Source organism: Budorcas taxicolor, chromosome 4, assembly GCF_023091745.1.
Source record: "Budorcas taxicolor isolate Tak-1 chromosome 4, Takin1.1, whole genome shotgun sequence".
Lineage (NCBI taxonomy): Eukaryota > Metazoa > Chordata > Mammalia > Artiodactyla > Bovidae > Budorcas > Budorcas taxicolor.
The window spans coordinates 33,041,720-33,058,738 of NC_068913.1; the positions used below are offsets into that span (position 1 = coordinate 33,041,720).

General features: G+C 40.7%; 1 protein-coding gene across 1 annotated transcript in view; it reads right to left on the reverse strand.

The window, feature by feature from the left end:
• Nucleotides 1–17,019, reverse strand: part of RAPGEF5 (Rap guanine nucleotide exchange factor 5) — a 231,026-nt gene that overhangs the window by 170,428 nt on the left and 43,579 nt on the right. The window contains exons 3-5 of the mRNA XM_052638738.1: nucleotides 15,413–15,519; nucleotides 9,934–10,055; nucleotides 7,746–7,914 (exon numbers count right to left, since the gene is read on the reverse strand). Coding sequence (XP_052494698.1) covers nucleotides 7,746–7,914; nucleotides 9,934–10,055; nucleotides 15,413–15,519 — 398 coding nt within the window. The remainder of the gene's footprint in view (nucleotides 1–7,745; nucleotides 7,915–9,933; nucleotides 10,056–15,412; nucleotides 15,520–17,019) is intronic.

Genomic DNA, 17,019 nt, shown 5'->3' on the forward strand with positions numbered 1-17,019 from the left:
GGTGACAATGCCAGAATCTACCTTCTCCTGGACAAGCCAGAGTCCATTCCATCCTTGGTGAGTGTCAGGCAAGGAAAAGCATTAGGGACCTTTTCCCTCCCCCCCAGAAATGTTTCCTGGGCCAGATTTAAAGTTTTTTTCCTAAGAAACCATTGCCACTAAGTCCTCGACACCACAACAGAAACTTCTTCAAGGGGCACAGAGTCAATCTCTACCACATCCGACACCTACAGACCCCAAGAGGATATCTGACACTCAGGTATTATCCCGCCTAGGCCTTCCCATAACATCTATAACCAGATATGCCTATTTTGCTTAACAAAGCAAATTCCTATGACGAAAAGAAAAAGTGGGTGGGAGGTATATGAGAATTGGATTTTATTTTTTTGAGATCACTAATATCATGAATAAAAATACCTGTTCAAACTTCTTAAGAGAAGGTGACTTTTCACAGTATCAGGCTACTAGTTATGCTTATAGAGGAAATTTACCAAACAGGAGAAAGTTGTGAATGTGACAGCTTTCATTAAGGGTCCAGGGTATATAGTTACACATTCATTTAAAACGGAATAAAATATTACTGATATCTCTTTTTCACATTTCACATTGAAGATTTGGGAACTAATGGTTACTATTTAATTAAACAGCTACATTTCAAATGCTGGCCCAAGCAAGCCTAAAAGTTTAATTTTTGTTAAAATTCCTGTACTGTTCCTAAACTGATGTACTCAGATAGAGATAAGCAGTCTGTTTGCACACCTGGAGTAAGCCTCATCTGTAAACAGTGGAAATTCTGGAGGACTTAGTATTTCCTTAGGAGAGGGAGTGAAGAGTAATAACAAAAACTGAGAGCAGCTGATTTCATAGCATTTTTTATACAAACAATTTAGTGATAAATGGAAATTTTTCTTCACCTATGACCCTAATACAAACCTTATGTCAAGTTTCATCATGAACAATTTTTTGAGAGGTACTCAAAAAAGGTTTGTTTACTCATCCAGTATTTCGTCCTCTCCAAGGATAATAAAATGAGCATCTAATCAGGAAAAGTCAAGGATACAAAGTGAAGTTTTGGGATGCAGGAATGGCAGACATGAAGTTGATCTTTCCAGTTACAAGGTGTTAATCTAGCACCATCTCAGAAATTAAGGATGCCAATGAATTTCTCATGGTGCTTAAACATGTCAAAAAAGGCCAAGTTAGGCAGGATAAGGAGAATAAAGGGGGCAGAGGTGATGCAGAAGTTGTTGGTGGTATTATTATTGTATAATAAAGTTCTCAGAGAAGACAAGGATCTGAATTATGGAAGTCATCACTGTGGAGCTGATGTTAAAAATATGACTAAGTGACGGTGCATCCAGAGAGACAGCAAAAAAAAGAAGACTGAGCTCCAGACACTCCATGTTTAGAGGTCAATGTTTCCAAACATGGGTTTTATATTATGCAGGTATAGTGAGGGCAACAGGTCAGAAGATGATGGCCAAAGTGATTCGTCAATATGGGGAGAAGTAATATCTAAACAATATTGAATTTTCCAATCCATGAACATGAATAGATCCTCTACTTATTTAATTCCTGATTTTTAAAATCAGGCTTATGAAGTGTGTGACATATACCTCTTGCACACTCCTAGACTTGCACCTAATCATTTCACAGGTTCTTTTTTTGTGCCAGTACAGAGAAATGTCATTCTGTACATTGATCTTATAGCCTGTGATCTTGTTAAACCATTTATTAGGTCTATGGGTTTCTTGTGGATTCCTTAGAATCTTCTATGTATATAATTTATGTTTATAATTAGGTCATCTGCAAAGAAAGATGGCTTTACTTTTTTCCTTCTAATCCGTATACCTTTTCCTTCTTTGTCTGGCCTTATTGCACTGGCTCATGTTGGAAACAGTGATAAGAGGCAATACATCAGCCTTGTTCCCAATCTGAGTGGAAAAGGATTCAGTCTTTTACTGTTAAGTATGACATGAGCTATATGTTTTATATAAGGTTACACCAGATTGAAGAAATTCCCTTACATTCTTAGTTTTCTGAAAATTTTTATCGTGAATGTTGAATTTTTAAAAATGCTTTCATGCATCTGCAGAGTTTGTCACGTATTTTCAGTTTTCTTTTTTGGACTGGATCTGGTGGATTACACTGATTGATTTTTAGATGTCATGTTCCTGGGATAAATATCATTTTATGATGCATTATCATTTTTATATATTGCCAGACCCCATTCAGTAATATTTGTTACAGTTTTTATGTTTACACTCAGTTTCCTTTTCTTAACTTTGTCATAATAACACTGGTCTCATAAACGGCCTTCCATTACCTACCTATATGTGGTCACATATCTTATAAGGCTTTGGCACAGTTATTAACACAAACCTGATGGTAAGTAAATGTTGTTAAGTAAGTCACTCAGTGGAGAGTATTTGTGACAAGGGGGTGTCTTTTCTGAGACTATTTCCTGTCCCTTTTCCTTACCTGAAAACTAAGAGAAGCAAATTCAGTTATCCAGAAAATCCCTTTCCAGATATAAATGTTTATGAAGCTAAATTTACAGAATTTCAGAAGCGTCAGCCAAGTGTGACAGGTATCATGCTCAATAAAATCTTTATGTCCTGATAAAATTAATCTGGCTTCTTTACGCAGTATTTTGAGACTGTGATTTAATTAACCTTCACATTCCCTATCACTTGACGGAGCTCTTTCTGTAGGACTAACATCATAGAACAGCAGATTTCAACCTCAGTGTGCCTCAGCCTCTTGTTCAAAAAAAATACTGATACCTATGCCTTATCTCTCTATCCCAACCTCGATTCAGTAGTCTCAGGTTATAACCGTTTAATTTTTAAGGTATTATGGTTGCAAACCGTGGTTCACTTTCTGCCTTCAGTTCACGTTGCTGCAACCAAGTACAGATGCCTGCCCTCTCAAGTTACACGATATTAATAGTTCCTCGTCTGTAAAATCAGAACAGCTCCAAACTACTGTTGTCAGCATTAAATGAATCACGTGTAAAATGCTCAGAATGTGGTAAGTGCATTTAAGTGTTAACTATCACTGCTATTTTATTATTATTGCCACTGCTAGGGTAGGTTAGGCCAAGCCATTTGTTTTCCATTTTTAAGTAGTTGTGTGCTCAGTTGCGCAGTTATGTCTGACTGTTTGTGACCCCATGGACTGTAGCTCACCAGACTCCTCTGTCCGTGGCATTCTCCAGGCAAGAATGCTGGAATGGGTTGCCATTCCCTTCTTCAGGGGATCTTTTGGACCCAGGGGTCGAACCGACATCTCCTGTGGCTCCTGCACAGCAGGCAGATTCTTTACCACTGAACCACCTGGGAAGCCCATTTCACTAGAGTGGGGGGTCCCCTTTAACAGAGAAATAGATCAAAGACACATAACCTCTGTTGAGCAAATATATGACCAAAATGTTACTGTGAATTCAAGTAAATTGTACTTATTTCAGCAGCACCTATACACAGTTAAGTCATTCTCTTTATTCAATACAAAGATAACGCTTGGCTTCCCTGTATATTTTCAGACCCCTGTAACCAATCTGAGCCTGCTCCCCACACCTCTTAAGGTTGTGAGTTCCACTGGTTTTGACCTACTGCTCTAGACAAACCAAGCTGCCTTGTATTGTCTCAACATGCCACCCATCTTCTTGACTTCCCACCAGTCTGCTTTCCTATTTAAAGCATGGAGTCATGAATGTCAACAAAATCCTCTTACCCCACTGGGCTGAGCTTTCCTTACAGGCGGTTAGTGAGAAATCAAAGGTGCCATCCAGTTAAGTGCTCTGCTCTTTAACAGGAACAATGAACAGGCATCATTTTTTAAACAGGAGAGAGGGAAGATCAGGGAGAGAGAGCAGAGGGCAGGTGAGTGAATGTAGGTCTGTGGGCCTCAGGAGCATCAGAATGCCAGCACACATCCAGGAGGGCACATTGGCCAGGACCACGGGGCACGGATCAAGCCCAGACAGATGGACCCAATGATGCCAGGCCCTGGCTCCACAGTAACAGCTCACCCCAGTTACACTGCAGGGTCACTAGGAAAGATCAGTGGGCATGGGAAAGGGCCACCCTGACAAGAGAGCCCAGGGTCAGGGGCCCACACCACCCACCATGTCCCGAAAGGCTATCTTGCTGAGGAGCAAGGAGAGGGCACGGAGGGACAACCATTTTAGCAAGCTATGGTCAGGAGCTAACCAAAGAAATTTTTAAAATTCCCTTACTAGAATAATTTTACTCGATGAGGCTAAAATAATGGGGCTTTTCTTTTCCTTCTTTCTGGTGATCCAGCAGGACGGGACTCATGTGGACAGTCAACAATGGACCGCTTGCTGCTGCTGCTGCTAAGTCCCTTCAGTTGTGTCCGACTCTGTGCGACCCCATAGAGGGCAGCCCACCAGGCTCCCCCGTCCCTGGGATTCTCCAGGCAAGAACACTGGAGCGGGTTGCCATTTCCTTCTCCAATGCACGAAAGTGAAAAGTGAAAGTGAAGTTGCTCAGTCATGTCTGACTCATAGCGACTCCACAAACTACAGCCCCAAGGCTCCTCTGTTCAAGGGATTTCCCAGGCAAGAGTACTTGAGTGGGGTGCCATTACCTTCTCCGTCATTTTGAATAAGTTACCACAATTGTTCCTTCTTCCTCCAGAGATTACCCTTAACAACCAATGCACTCACTTCTTTCAAATGATCTACTCAGCTTAGATGTAAAAGTTATTTTGTCTAGAAGATGAATTTTGTTTCTTCACATTCGCCTAAGAACCTGCAATAGTTCTGTTTTCCTTCCTGATTTAAACATTTTATTTTAAATGGAAAAAAAATCTATTTCTTTTTTTTTTCTTAAACGCATCCTTAAAGAACAGAATTGTATTTACATAGGGACAGGAGGTAGTTTCCTCACAGTGTTAAAGGGATTAGAGAGAAGACAGCAAATACAGGAACCCCAGTGTGGAACTGTACAGGCAGAACTTTGCAGCCTTCAGATATCAAAAAGGTTATTAAAAGAACCATACAACTGGGTTTTCAGCTTGCGAACAGACAGTGTAAGTTAATGAGTCAAGAGGACTTTAGAGGGCATTTCAGTAGAATAGGTAAAAATGCATGGATAATATAGTGGAATGGATACCATAGGACTAAGAATGACATAGAAGAATGGAAAAAAAAATTTTCATACAAACAGCAAGAGCAGAAATTACTAAAAGTGAGGGCTTCCCTGTTGGCTCAGATGGTAACAATGAATGAATGAATCTGCTTACAATGTGGGAGACTCAGCTTCGATCCCTGGGTCAAGAAGACCCCCTGGAGAAGGGCATGGCAACCCACCCCAGTATTCCTGCCTGGAGAATTCCAGAGCGGGCGTGGTGGGCCACAGTCCATGGAGTCGCAGAGAGTCGGACACGACTGAGCGACTGACACACACACTCCACTCCTCAGGCTGCCACAGACTGCAGACATCACGGGAGCTCTGCAGTCAAGGCAGGACTTGGGCTCCCCCTTGAGGGGTGGGAAGAACCCAACCAGACAAGGAAAGAGCAGACCTTCACAAGGACACGAGGGAATAAACAGCTGTGGGATTCAGGCTACCGTGAATGGAGATCACCACACTGGAGCAGAAGCTATGATGGCATCATACGCACTGGACCTTAGGAAGGGCTGTGACTACCTAACTGGAAGAGGATGGTGTCCCCCGGACACCTTCCTTTTCTCTGACCATAGTTGATTCCAAGTCTGGATAACCTAATTTTTGATTAGGTTAAAAAAAATTAACCAAACATTTTACCAGAGCTTAGAAGTTTGCTTATAACTCAAGTACAGAGAAACAAACAAAGAAAAAGATATATTCTCTCCAGAAGAGACTTGCAGTAGGTTTAGTAATTTTATCTTTTCATAGTCTGTACTTATAATATGGGATTAAACAGGTCTATAGCTCCCCGCTGCCAAATTTCCCAGAGGAATTACCACTCCCAAATGTACTCGATCACATCAAGAGGAAAAGAATGTGCTGACAGGGCACGCTACGGTGACGGTCAGCTCCACAGGCATGGCACTGCGCACGGTGACTGGAGCGACAGGAGACTGCAAGTAATATGCAGTTAATATTAGGGACCAGACTTTTTCAAATAGGCTCATTTTTAGAACCTGCAGCAGACTTAGGGTTTCCCTGTAACAAGGTCCTCTCACTGGCATTCCAATCTGCCTCCTCAGTAGGGGAGAAAGGAGTGGAGCTAGCCATGAGGACTGCTTGCAAGTTTACTGCAGACCCCCTCATGCCCCCATCACTCTGGGCACACCCATCAGGACTGCACACACTTCCAAGTTCAGGACAGGAAATGGTTAAGCAGAGCTGCCAGAGAATGCCAGTCTATGGAGTTACAGGAAGTCACAGCCACCTCTAGCTTAATGCGACTCTTCCTTAGAAAGCTTTTTATAATTTATTGAAACGCTCCTTGACTTTTCCTGGGAAACTTCTGGCCTATGTTAAAAGCATATTACATTAAGGAACTTTTTCCGTACTTAGTCGAATGATGCATTCTATTTGAATTTGCTTTACCATGGCAAGGTCCTCTATGAACAGTGGTGGTGCCAGGGGCACTGAATTCATAACCATTTCAGAGTCAGTCTAACATGTTTATAGCTTCTGATTATCACATCTCAGAAGGGAAGCAAGGATGACCCCCATAACTCCTAGGCACACACTCTAGCAGGTGTTAAAAGCGCAGGTGTGAGAGCCAGACAGACATGGGACACGCCACACACCACGTGTGTGACCTTAGATAGGTTACCTGATCTGTATGCCTCAGTTTCCTCACTTTAAAATAATAGAAACTGTTTTACACAATTCATCTGAAGATGAAATAACAAACATAAGCATGTAGCACAGTTCCCAACACAAAGTGCATTCTCTACAGTCAGCCTACTAGTGTCTTCTTCTGACACTCCTCTCTTTTCTAAAAGCCTGTATTAACTGTTCAATACTGTGTTTTTTTAAACGAGAGTAATTCATCTTTGCTATGGTTGTAGGTGTTTCTCCCTGAACCTATTTTTCTTACCCATGAAGCAAGGATAATACCACTTGCCCTCTAATCTCGATGTATTCTAGAAACAGAATATACAAAAGTTACTAACTAAAAATTTTAATCTGCAATTGATTATACTAAAATAAGCTTGTCACGAATGCTGTGCATAAACAAAGGCATGTCAGATTCATCATATCATGACTCAAGTCCTGTTCCCAAACCTCTTCTAACGAATTCATTTGAATTCATTTTAATCATATAGTGACTCGGCGTCTTCATGTGATAATGACTCATGGGTTTTAATTTGCCAAATGTTGCTTCTGGATTATTTGCAGAAATGTCTGTTGAGCTTTTTCTTAGGAAAGTCATGACTTAGCTAGAGAATTAGATGCCGGTTATTATTTTATTCCAAGTTCAGCTAAATCAAGTTTATTCCCAATTTGGATCATCTACTCATATAGTGATTAAATTAGAAGCAGTATGGTGCAGCTGGTGGGGCGTGGACTTCTGGGGTTTGAACACCAGTTCAGTCATTTATTAGCTGGACTGAATTTTCAGCATTTTACCTTTCTGAACCTACATCTGAGAAATGGGAAGAAAACAATTACTTTTTAAAGGAGATGGTCTTAAAAAGCAGAGCACCATCCCCAGACACAGGGATGGTTCTCGAAGTGAGAATAATTTTACCACGGAACAAAACCGCATCCACTTACAGTTCACAGATGCCAGCTCGACTGGGAATGAGAGGCACAAGCTGCAGTAAGAGTCTGACACCGTTCTGCCACTCCTCTTCTCTCTCAAACTCACAGTACAAGTAGCTACACTCGTCAGATGAGAACTGGTAGAAAGCATAGCTGTCCTGAAAGTACAAATGCTGGTCCACTGTTGGAAACAAACAAGGTGTGGATCAGTTCTGTAAAGTATATTATTTAGAGAGTCATCATCCAAGTAATGGAGAAGGCACTGGCACCCCACTCCAGTACTCCCGCCTGGAAAATCCCAGGGACGGAGGAGCCTGGTGGGCTGCCGTCTATGGGGTCGCACAGAGTCGGACACGACTGAAGCGACTTAGCAGCAGCAGCAGCAGCAAGCCAAGTAATAAATTGAAAGACCTAGTAATTACTAGGGAGAAGCTAGGGATAGGACCATAATTAAGTCCATTCATGCTCACGATCGCATTGAATGAAAAAGGACTTACTGACCAACCTATTTTTATTATTTGAAACTTTGGCCAGCACATTCATGTGGATTTTACAACTCTTCTGCTTCAAGGGACAGGTGAAATCAATAGCAATTCCAAGGGAGTAGAAGAAATTTCTTTCTTTTTTTTTAATGTCCCAAACCAGTACATTTAATTACTTTAATGGTACACAAATACAAAACTATGCCAAGTTTTAGATCAGCAGTTCTCAGCCAGGGGCAACTGTTCCCCACCCTGAGGACATTTAACAACGCTGGTGACATTCTGAGTTGCCACAACTAGGGGGTGCTAGGGATGCTACTAACCATCCTGTCTTTTACAAGACAGCCCCTGACAACTAAGGATCATCTGGCAGAAAATACCAATACTACCAAGGCTGGGAAACCCTACTTTAAAAGAAATCAAGAAGCGGAGACACTTCCTAAAAATATTAGCATAAAATGTTTTGCAAACCAGAAACCTGAACCTCACGAGCAAGCTGATAATTATAATCCTTAAAGGCAGTTAACTGCTTTTCTAAACAAGAGCTGCTGCTGCTAAGGTGCTTCAGTCGTGTCTGACTCTGTGCGACCCCAGAGACGGCAGCCCACCAGGCTCCTCTGTCCCTGGGATTCTCCAGGCAAGAACACTGGACTGGGTTGCCATTTCCTTCTCCAATGCATGAAAGTGAAAAGTGAAAGTGAGGTCGCTCAGTCATGTCCAACCCTCAGGGACCCCATGGACTGCAGCCCACCAGGCTCCTCGGTCCATGGGATTTTCCAGGCAAGAGTACTGGAGTGGGTTGCCATTGCCTTCTTTGCTAAATAAGAGAATCAGGTGCTAAGTGTGACCAACTAAGATGACACCCACATCCCCACCTGTACCACTTTCCCACAGTGGGACTTGGGTATGCCTTTCTGAACCTTATTTTGTTCTCTGACCTTCAATATTTATAACCTAGAGAAGAAAAGAGCTTCCCAGTGACCCAGCACCCGTGTGGCAGAGCTAAATAAAGAATCCAAGCTGCTTGATTTATAATTCTTCAATTCCCTGGGACTCAACAAAGAAAAGAGATATTCACCATCTATTTTAGTGTCTGTGCTAAGTCGCTTCAGTGGCATCTGACTCTTTGTGACCCCATGGACTGTAGACCGCCAGGCTCCTCTGTCCATGAGATTCTGCAGACAAGAATACTGGAGTGGGCTGCCATTTCCTTCTCCAATTTTAGTGTCTAGTTAACATCAATTTTCTAGTTAACATCACCTGTTCTAGTTAAACTGTTTATTTTCATAGATCATATTTCATAGATCAATTTTCATAAACCGTGTTTGATTCCTTATACAATTAAAATGGCAAACACCTTCTATTCATACAGTCAGTTTCTGATGATTATTCTAAGTACAGCAAGACAAATCACACATTTAGAGCAACTAAAGATGTCCATTGATCTTTTTTAAAAATTGTAAGCATCATTTTGAGTAGAGAAGAGATGGGGTAAGGGAAAGACTCTTACAGGTTGTAGTCAATAAATCAGCAAATACCAAAAGGTATGAGAAATAACAAAAGATGACCTGTCACTTTCATTTATAAGAGAACATAAATATTTACCAGCAAAAACAACTTCCATCTAGATTATAATATCATCTAGAAAATCAAACACATTTTGGTCGAGCAGCTTAACAGCTTCAGGATTCTGTGCCTTCAGAGCACGCAATACTAACCTGATGAGAGAATCCCCATGTCCAGCAGGAGCTGCCAGACCCCTATGGCCATAGATCTGCACTGGACGAAAGGACAGTGTTCTAGAAGCCAGTCGACCAGTTCTGACCCAACGCAGCTTCTCCTAGACAAAAGCAAAGCCATTCACAGTAAGACATGGTTGCCACCCATTTGCCAAAAAAAAATACAAAATTTAATTTAATACCATCCCTTTCATGTTCTTTTTAGACAAGCAACTCAAGAATAAATGACATGCACTTCTTATTCATGTTTCAGATTTCAGCTCAAATATCACTTCCTTACAGAAGCTTAGAATCATATCCTCTTATACTCTTTCTTTACATCCCCTAACATTTACCAATTATACATCTTTCCAAATGAGTAATACCTGCTTTCTTCCCTTGAGAATTATTTTCAGTAGAACAGGGACTATGTGTATGTAACTCCTGACTAAACCCCAACATCAGAACAGTCCAGGAACACAGCAAATCCTCTGAATACATACATTTGAATAAACGAAGGAATATATTTAGGAGTCCTTTACTGAAAGACAATGTTTCTGCCTTGATAAGATAAGTGGTGATCAACTTTGGTGCAGCCATTTACACATTTTTATCTCGTCTCTTTGAGAACAAGATAATTCTAAGATTAGATAAAGTTACACCACAGTGAGGAGTATAATGTTTTGTTTTCTACTTTTCAAACAGAGATTAAACCTAATATTTGTCTCAAAGAAAAATAAATTTGACTGTTAATATAGTCTAAGCAATCCACCAAGCAGCCTGGATCATAAACCCACAAACCTGGATGACGGATTCTGCTAACCACCTGAAGAAATACTTTCTATAATCCATCTTAAAATACACAGCAAAGAATGCCCTAATCTGGGTATTACAAGCAGTATTTTCATGCCTACCTTTCCATGTTTATCAGCCTCAGATGAAAAACCCAATAAAGAAAACTTTCTGAAATAAGGTTAATTATGCAGAAATTTCACTGAAACCCACTCTCCCGTATGAAAAAAGTCACACCAAAATGTTCTTTTCAAACACCTGCATCATGAAAATGACTATCTTTCTCCTATATTTTTTCAGAATCAAAAAATGCCAACATATATTTGTATTTCTAGAACAGTAAAATATTGCCTATCTTTTATGACTGGCATAATCACAAATACCTAGAAATCACCCAGTAACCAACAGAATGAAGAAATGCCATGAGACACTTTATTTTCTTGGATGATGGAAAAATAAGGTAGTAAACATTTCTGCTAAGATATCTGAAGAACCATTCTAGCTTTAGTTAAAATATCACTTTCTTGGGTAAAGATGTGAAAGATACTCTGAGATCATTAAGGCAATTCTAAGTTGCACCAACTGTACAAATCCAGTTGCAGGTTAGCAGTAAGACAAAAGAAAGATTAATGGTCAAATGGATTCTTTTTAAACAATGTAAGAAAACAAGATTGCAACAAAACAGGCAATTAGACCAAACCGTCAATATTAACTTCTAATTCTACAGGACACCTTTCATTAGTAAATGCTCAAAGTGTTAATTCCTCAACACCTCTATCAATTAGCCAGCATCTTTGGGCTTGTAAAGCACTTTTATCATCTTAATCCTCATTCTCAGAACAATACATATGGCTCCTCAGCCTGTTCTCTGTCTGACACCACCTGGAACGTGGCAGGATACAACAAAACATTTACTAAACAAACTAAACTTTCAAATTGCAAACGGGGACTAGACAGACGTACTGGCTTGTTTCCTCCCAGGTGATCAGGAAGACGTTTCTCAGAGCAGGGTTTCCCATGACTGTGCTGAGTGGGAGTCATCTGGGAGACCTTGTTAACATGAGGATTCCAGTGCAGTGTGGCTGGGTACAGCCTCAGAGACCTCACATCTAACGGGCTGCCAGGCGAGGCCAGTGACCCAGCCCTACCTTCTCAATGGGGAAGACTTGCTCTGTCTCGGAGCCGGGGAGGAGAGCGTGGGGGACAGGACTGAGTCGATGTGCTCAAACATGGCACAGCCATAACTGCAGTCATGTGTAGGTATCACTTACTAATCAAGCTCCCACTCTCAGAGTAAGCTACTGTTTCAGTTGCGCACAGTCTCCTTCTACCCCCACCTGCAATTTGTCATATTGTGTTTCAAATAGCTTTCGAAAATCCATTTGTACCAGGGAAAACATCACTGGGATAAAGATAAACACTATCACTAATACCACCAATGCACCAACTCAATGGACATGAGTTTGAGCAAACTCTGGGAGGTAGTGAAGGACAGGGAAGGCTGATGTGCTGCCGTCCACAGGGCCACAAAGAGTCACACCTGACTTGGCAGCTGAACAGTATCACCAAAGCAAACAAAATGAGGTGAGCAGCCACTGCAGTTCACCAACAACCTCCTTGACGTGTGGCCCAGGTCAGCAACAATCCACTTTAAAACCCTGAATCAACAGGACTGGGAGGAGGGTGGTGGAGAAATCAGAAATGCCTGGAAGGGAGGAGTATGAACACCCACAGCAGTTCTTCTCTCCACGTATTTTCAGTCTTGTACTGAATCCAGAAGTTGTTCTGAGTACACAGAGATCTCACCAATGCAGCAATGCTAGATAGGAACATTATGATATGGAGGCGATGGCTCCAAGGTCAATGTGATTGCCCATAGCAAAATAAGAATTTTACTAATCTCTGAAGGTGAACACTTGGTTTTTCCTGGCCGCCTTCCCTCTCCAGTTACAGCTTTAGTCACCAGTTCATAGCAGTACAGGCAGACCCTCATCTCATTCAATGGGACAGTGGTATTTAGAGACTTACATGAAGGCTCAAAAACGTAGTATGATTTTTCCTACAGTACCAAATGAATGGAAAACATATCAAAACTGTGAAAGTAATTCTCATGTGGTACTCTGCCTCAATTTACTACCAGACAAATGAAAATGGCTCAGCCTAGGCTATCGTATTAGCACTTTGTCTCTAAACCCAGAGCATTAATCAGTCCTTAGACTATAGACCCACACTCTCGCCACATTCTACTCTCAATAAACTCAAAGTATGCTCTTGCTTGGATGGATGGTTCTTTTCCATGAACCTGATTAATGTACATCTTCCAATTCTTTTTCAGTCTATATCCAATCAGGAACAAAACTGAGAGCAAGGACCAGTCCTATACACAGCCTTATACAGGAGGGAAAATGAATCCTATGAGTCTGCTCACAACTAGGCCCAAAGACTGACATAGGCAGACCTCGTTTTATTGCACTTTCCTTTGCTGTACTTCACAGATATTATGTTTACAAAATGAAGGCTTGTGGCAAGCTGAATGTAGCAAGTCTATCAGCGCCACTTTTGCAATGGCATTTGCTCACTTTGTGTGTCTGTTTTGGTACTTCTCTCAACATTTCAAACCCTCTACTAACAAAAAGATGATGACTTGCTGAAGACTCAAATGATGGTTAGCAAGTTTTAGCAATAAAGTATTTTCTAACTTAAGGGACAAATATTATTTTTAGACGTAATGCAATTGCACACTTAATAGACTACAGTATAATAACTGTTACATGCCCTGGGAAACAGTAATCCATGTGACCCACTTTACTGTGCTACTCATTGCCCTGGGGTAGTCTGGAACCAAACCCACAGTATCTCTGAGGTATGCTTGTACAGGCAGTTTTCGTTTTTAAGAAAAAACAAAATTAGACTTGTCTACAGTTGATACTATCATCTATTAAAGAAAAAAATAGAGATTTTACATGAAGTAATGCAACTATACTCACAGCTCCTATCCCAGCCTGTTGCAACTACTTGACCTGAGCCCTAAGCTAGTGATTTTCAGACTTAGGGGCTTGAATTCGTTATGGGAGAAAGTGGGTAGAGAAATCTTGGAGCTTTTTAAAGAGATTCACAATTCCATATACACAAAAGCACTGTTTCTCAACAGAATAAATCATGTCTAACCTATGTGGAAGGTGTTAAAACCTACATAAATACTAGTAAGATTACTTAAACATGGGATTTTGAGGTGCTAATTCATTGTAGTTCTCTCATCTCCATATGTAGTTGCTCAGTGGTGCCTAAGATTACAGATCCCGCCAAGTTTTTGATTAGAAACAAGTGATCCAGAGAGATGTTATGGGGAGGGAGGTGGGAGGGGGGTTCATGTTTGGGAATGCATGTACACCCGTGGTGGATTCATGTCAATGTATGGCAAAACCAATACAGTATTGTAAAGTAAAATAAAGTAAAAATAGAAATTGAAAAAAAAAAAAAAAAAAGAAGTTGTCGGCCTGGGACAGTTACTGATAGGGATGGGACACGAAGACATCATCTGGGGTGTGAAAACCTCCTAGATCTTGCTGTAGGTAACAGTCATATAGGTATGTGTAATAATTAAAAATTCATCCAGCTGTACCCTTAGATTTGTGCATTTTACTGTATGTAAACTATGCCTCAATAGAAAATGGGGGATCTTCTTACTCAAACAAGTTAGGAAGCACTCTCCCCCCAAATCTAGGCCACGATGAAATTTTTCCCATCTGTGGCAAGTGGAAAAAAAAAGAAAATACCATAAGGAGATGGTGATAAAGCTAAACTTAGTTAACTCAAAGAAACGTCTTTATTCTGAGAATCTTTCCTAGTTTTTTTTGGCATCATTTGTTCTGAGTATTCTTTCCTATTCTTCATGGTATTGTAATCTCATTTCTGTAAGAACAAATCATGATAATAAATGATAGTGGTTCTTTCTCTGTTTATTTTTGTAGTTTTAGTATTGTTTGCTGTGGTTTAATACCTTTACTTGGAAAAATATTCATAAAAAGCTGGGCATTCACTTTTGTTATTTCTTTAAATGGCTCCATGAAATGAAGACATGTGCCCTGAACTTTCTCCATGACCATCTTCTTGATCCAGATGTACTTTAAGCAGACCGTATGCCCATCCGTTTACTCTAACACCTCCACCCTTATTCACCTGCCAAGGCAAAGAAGTGCCATCCCTGAGCCCACCTGGCCCTCCCCACCCCGAAGCTCCTGAAGGGGCAGCTCACTCGCACCTAGAGAGTCAAGAGTAGTGGCCCTCTCCCCCAGGGACCTCCAAAGGACCCTCACAGAGCTCTGATAGAAGGGACCTGCATTTACAGGAGGCCCAACACAGCACACGCCCAATAAAAACATTATATAACGTCACATCTTTGAGGAAGCAGAGCGGACTCTCAGGAGCCCGTGCACACCTGCAGCTGAGCACTCCTCGCCTGCTCTTCAGACCAAGAGTCCAGCTGTCCAACACGCGGCTTGTTTAATTAAGAGAGAAGTCACCGCCAATCCCCCAAGCAGATACTTCAAACCCAGCAACCCTCCTACTCCTCATGACAGCCCATCTCTCTGTGATCAAGGTTATGACTTTAACACATTTTCAGTTGTTTTTGGTTTTTTTTTCCCTCAAGGAGAATTTCTGACAAGGTGTTAGGAAACCGTGTTACCTATAAAACCCCTTGAGGTTCGCTCTGTCCTTTATCAGGTCAGCTGCCTGAACGATGATAATATTCCGCAACGCTCTTCCTGCACAAGAAGAATTCTCCCCATAAATCTATATAGAAAAGACAAAAGATTCATTGAGAATGCAGAACAATAATGTGACAATTTGTGAGCTGCCGATGACACACTATACAGAACAATTATGGCCAAGTCCCTAAGCTTAAAACACTTATATCTTATCATACATAGCTAAGATAATAGCTATGTAACTACCTATTCTAGTTATTTTTGCTATTGGACCATTTAGGCTATTAGGCTATAATAACTACTTTCCAAATGCTAAATTGCTTTAACTGTAAATAATTTCCTTTTACACAAAATTTCCAGGGCAAAATACCTGTTTTTTTTCTTTATATACAGTGTTTCTATCAATACAGCAAACATGTAAACATCTTGGAAGATGGGAAAATTAAGTTTTCTCCTCTCTAGTGAGCATCTCGCACCATGATATAATTTGATAGCAGGCTGCTGTCTGCTTTGCTTTTAAGCCTCACTCAACTGCAGAGTTCATAGTTAATTCCAAGCATCCTGGGTTCATCTACTTCATGACTGCATCTATCAGATAAAATTTTCATATAACTTCTTTTTTTAGTCTTCTGATTTGCCTGTATGCATCTCTGATTCTTGGAGGATGAAGGAGGGTATCCCTTAGATCTGGAGAGGTCTATGTCCCACTTGATAAGCTACCTCCTTTCTCTGTAACTGGCTACTTCATCCACAGGGCAATGTTGCCTCACAAAGGAAATGAAACGAACTCTCTTCCTAAGTAAAGGCTCATGAAAAGGAAGATACATTGAGGGTGCATGCTTACATCTGTTCACTTGTTTCTTGCTGAACTCTTTTTGCACCCACACAGTTTTGACAGAATATTTTTATCTTTTCCCAAGGCAAACAAATGATAATATATTGACTATAACTTGATCCTGAACACTTTAATCGCATCCTTATACTCCCTTAATTTTCATACTATCACCTCCTAAACACAACCTAATGAGAAGATGAGAAGGACAGGAAATGATTTTATTTTTAACATGCTAAACCCATTAAAAAGAAAACAACACTTAAGCCAGACAACAGAAAGTACTACCTGAGTAGTCCTGACTAGTTCATTCACTCAGTCATTCAAAAACACGGAGCAGCGATCAGCCCCACTCTGGGTGCTGGGGACACAGCAGTGGACAAGACCAGAGGTTCTATCCTCACAAAGCTCACAGTCTCCTGTCTTTCTGAAATACACAACCCTGTCAGCTGATTTTTTAACAACACAATGAAGGCAGCCCCACCTTGTCTCAGTGAGTATCGGGGGATATTCTACTATTAGATACCTATAAATAATCCCCCTTTTCACACAGTTTTCAGAGTAAAACATCCCCTGTTTTTTAAATACAGCATTTCTATCATTCAGCAAATAGAAAATATTTCTACTATATACGAATTCTACCATATTCATAACACATTCATGTAAAGGACTTGGAAAATGGGGGAATTTTTTTTTTTAATTATTTAGTGAACATCTTTCTGCATGACAGTTATCAGAACATTCCAAACACCT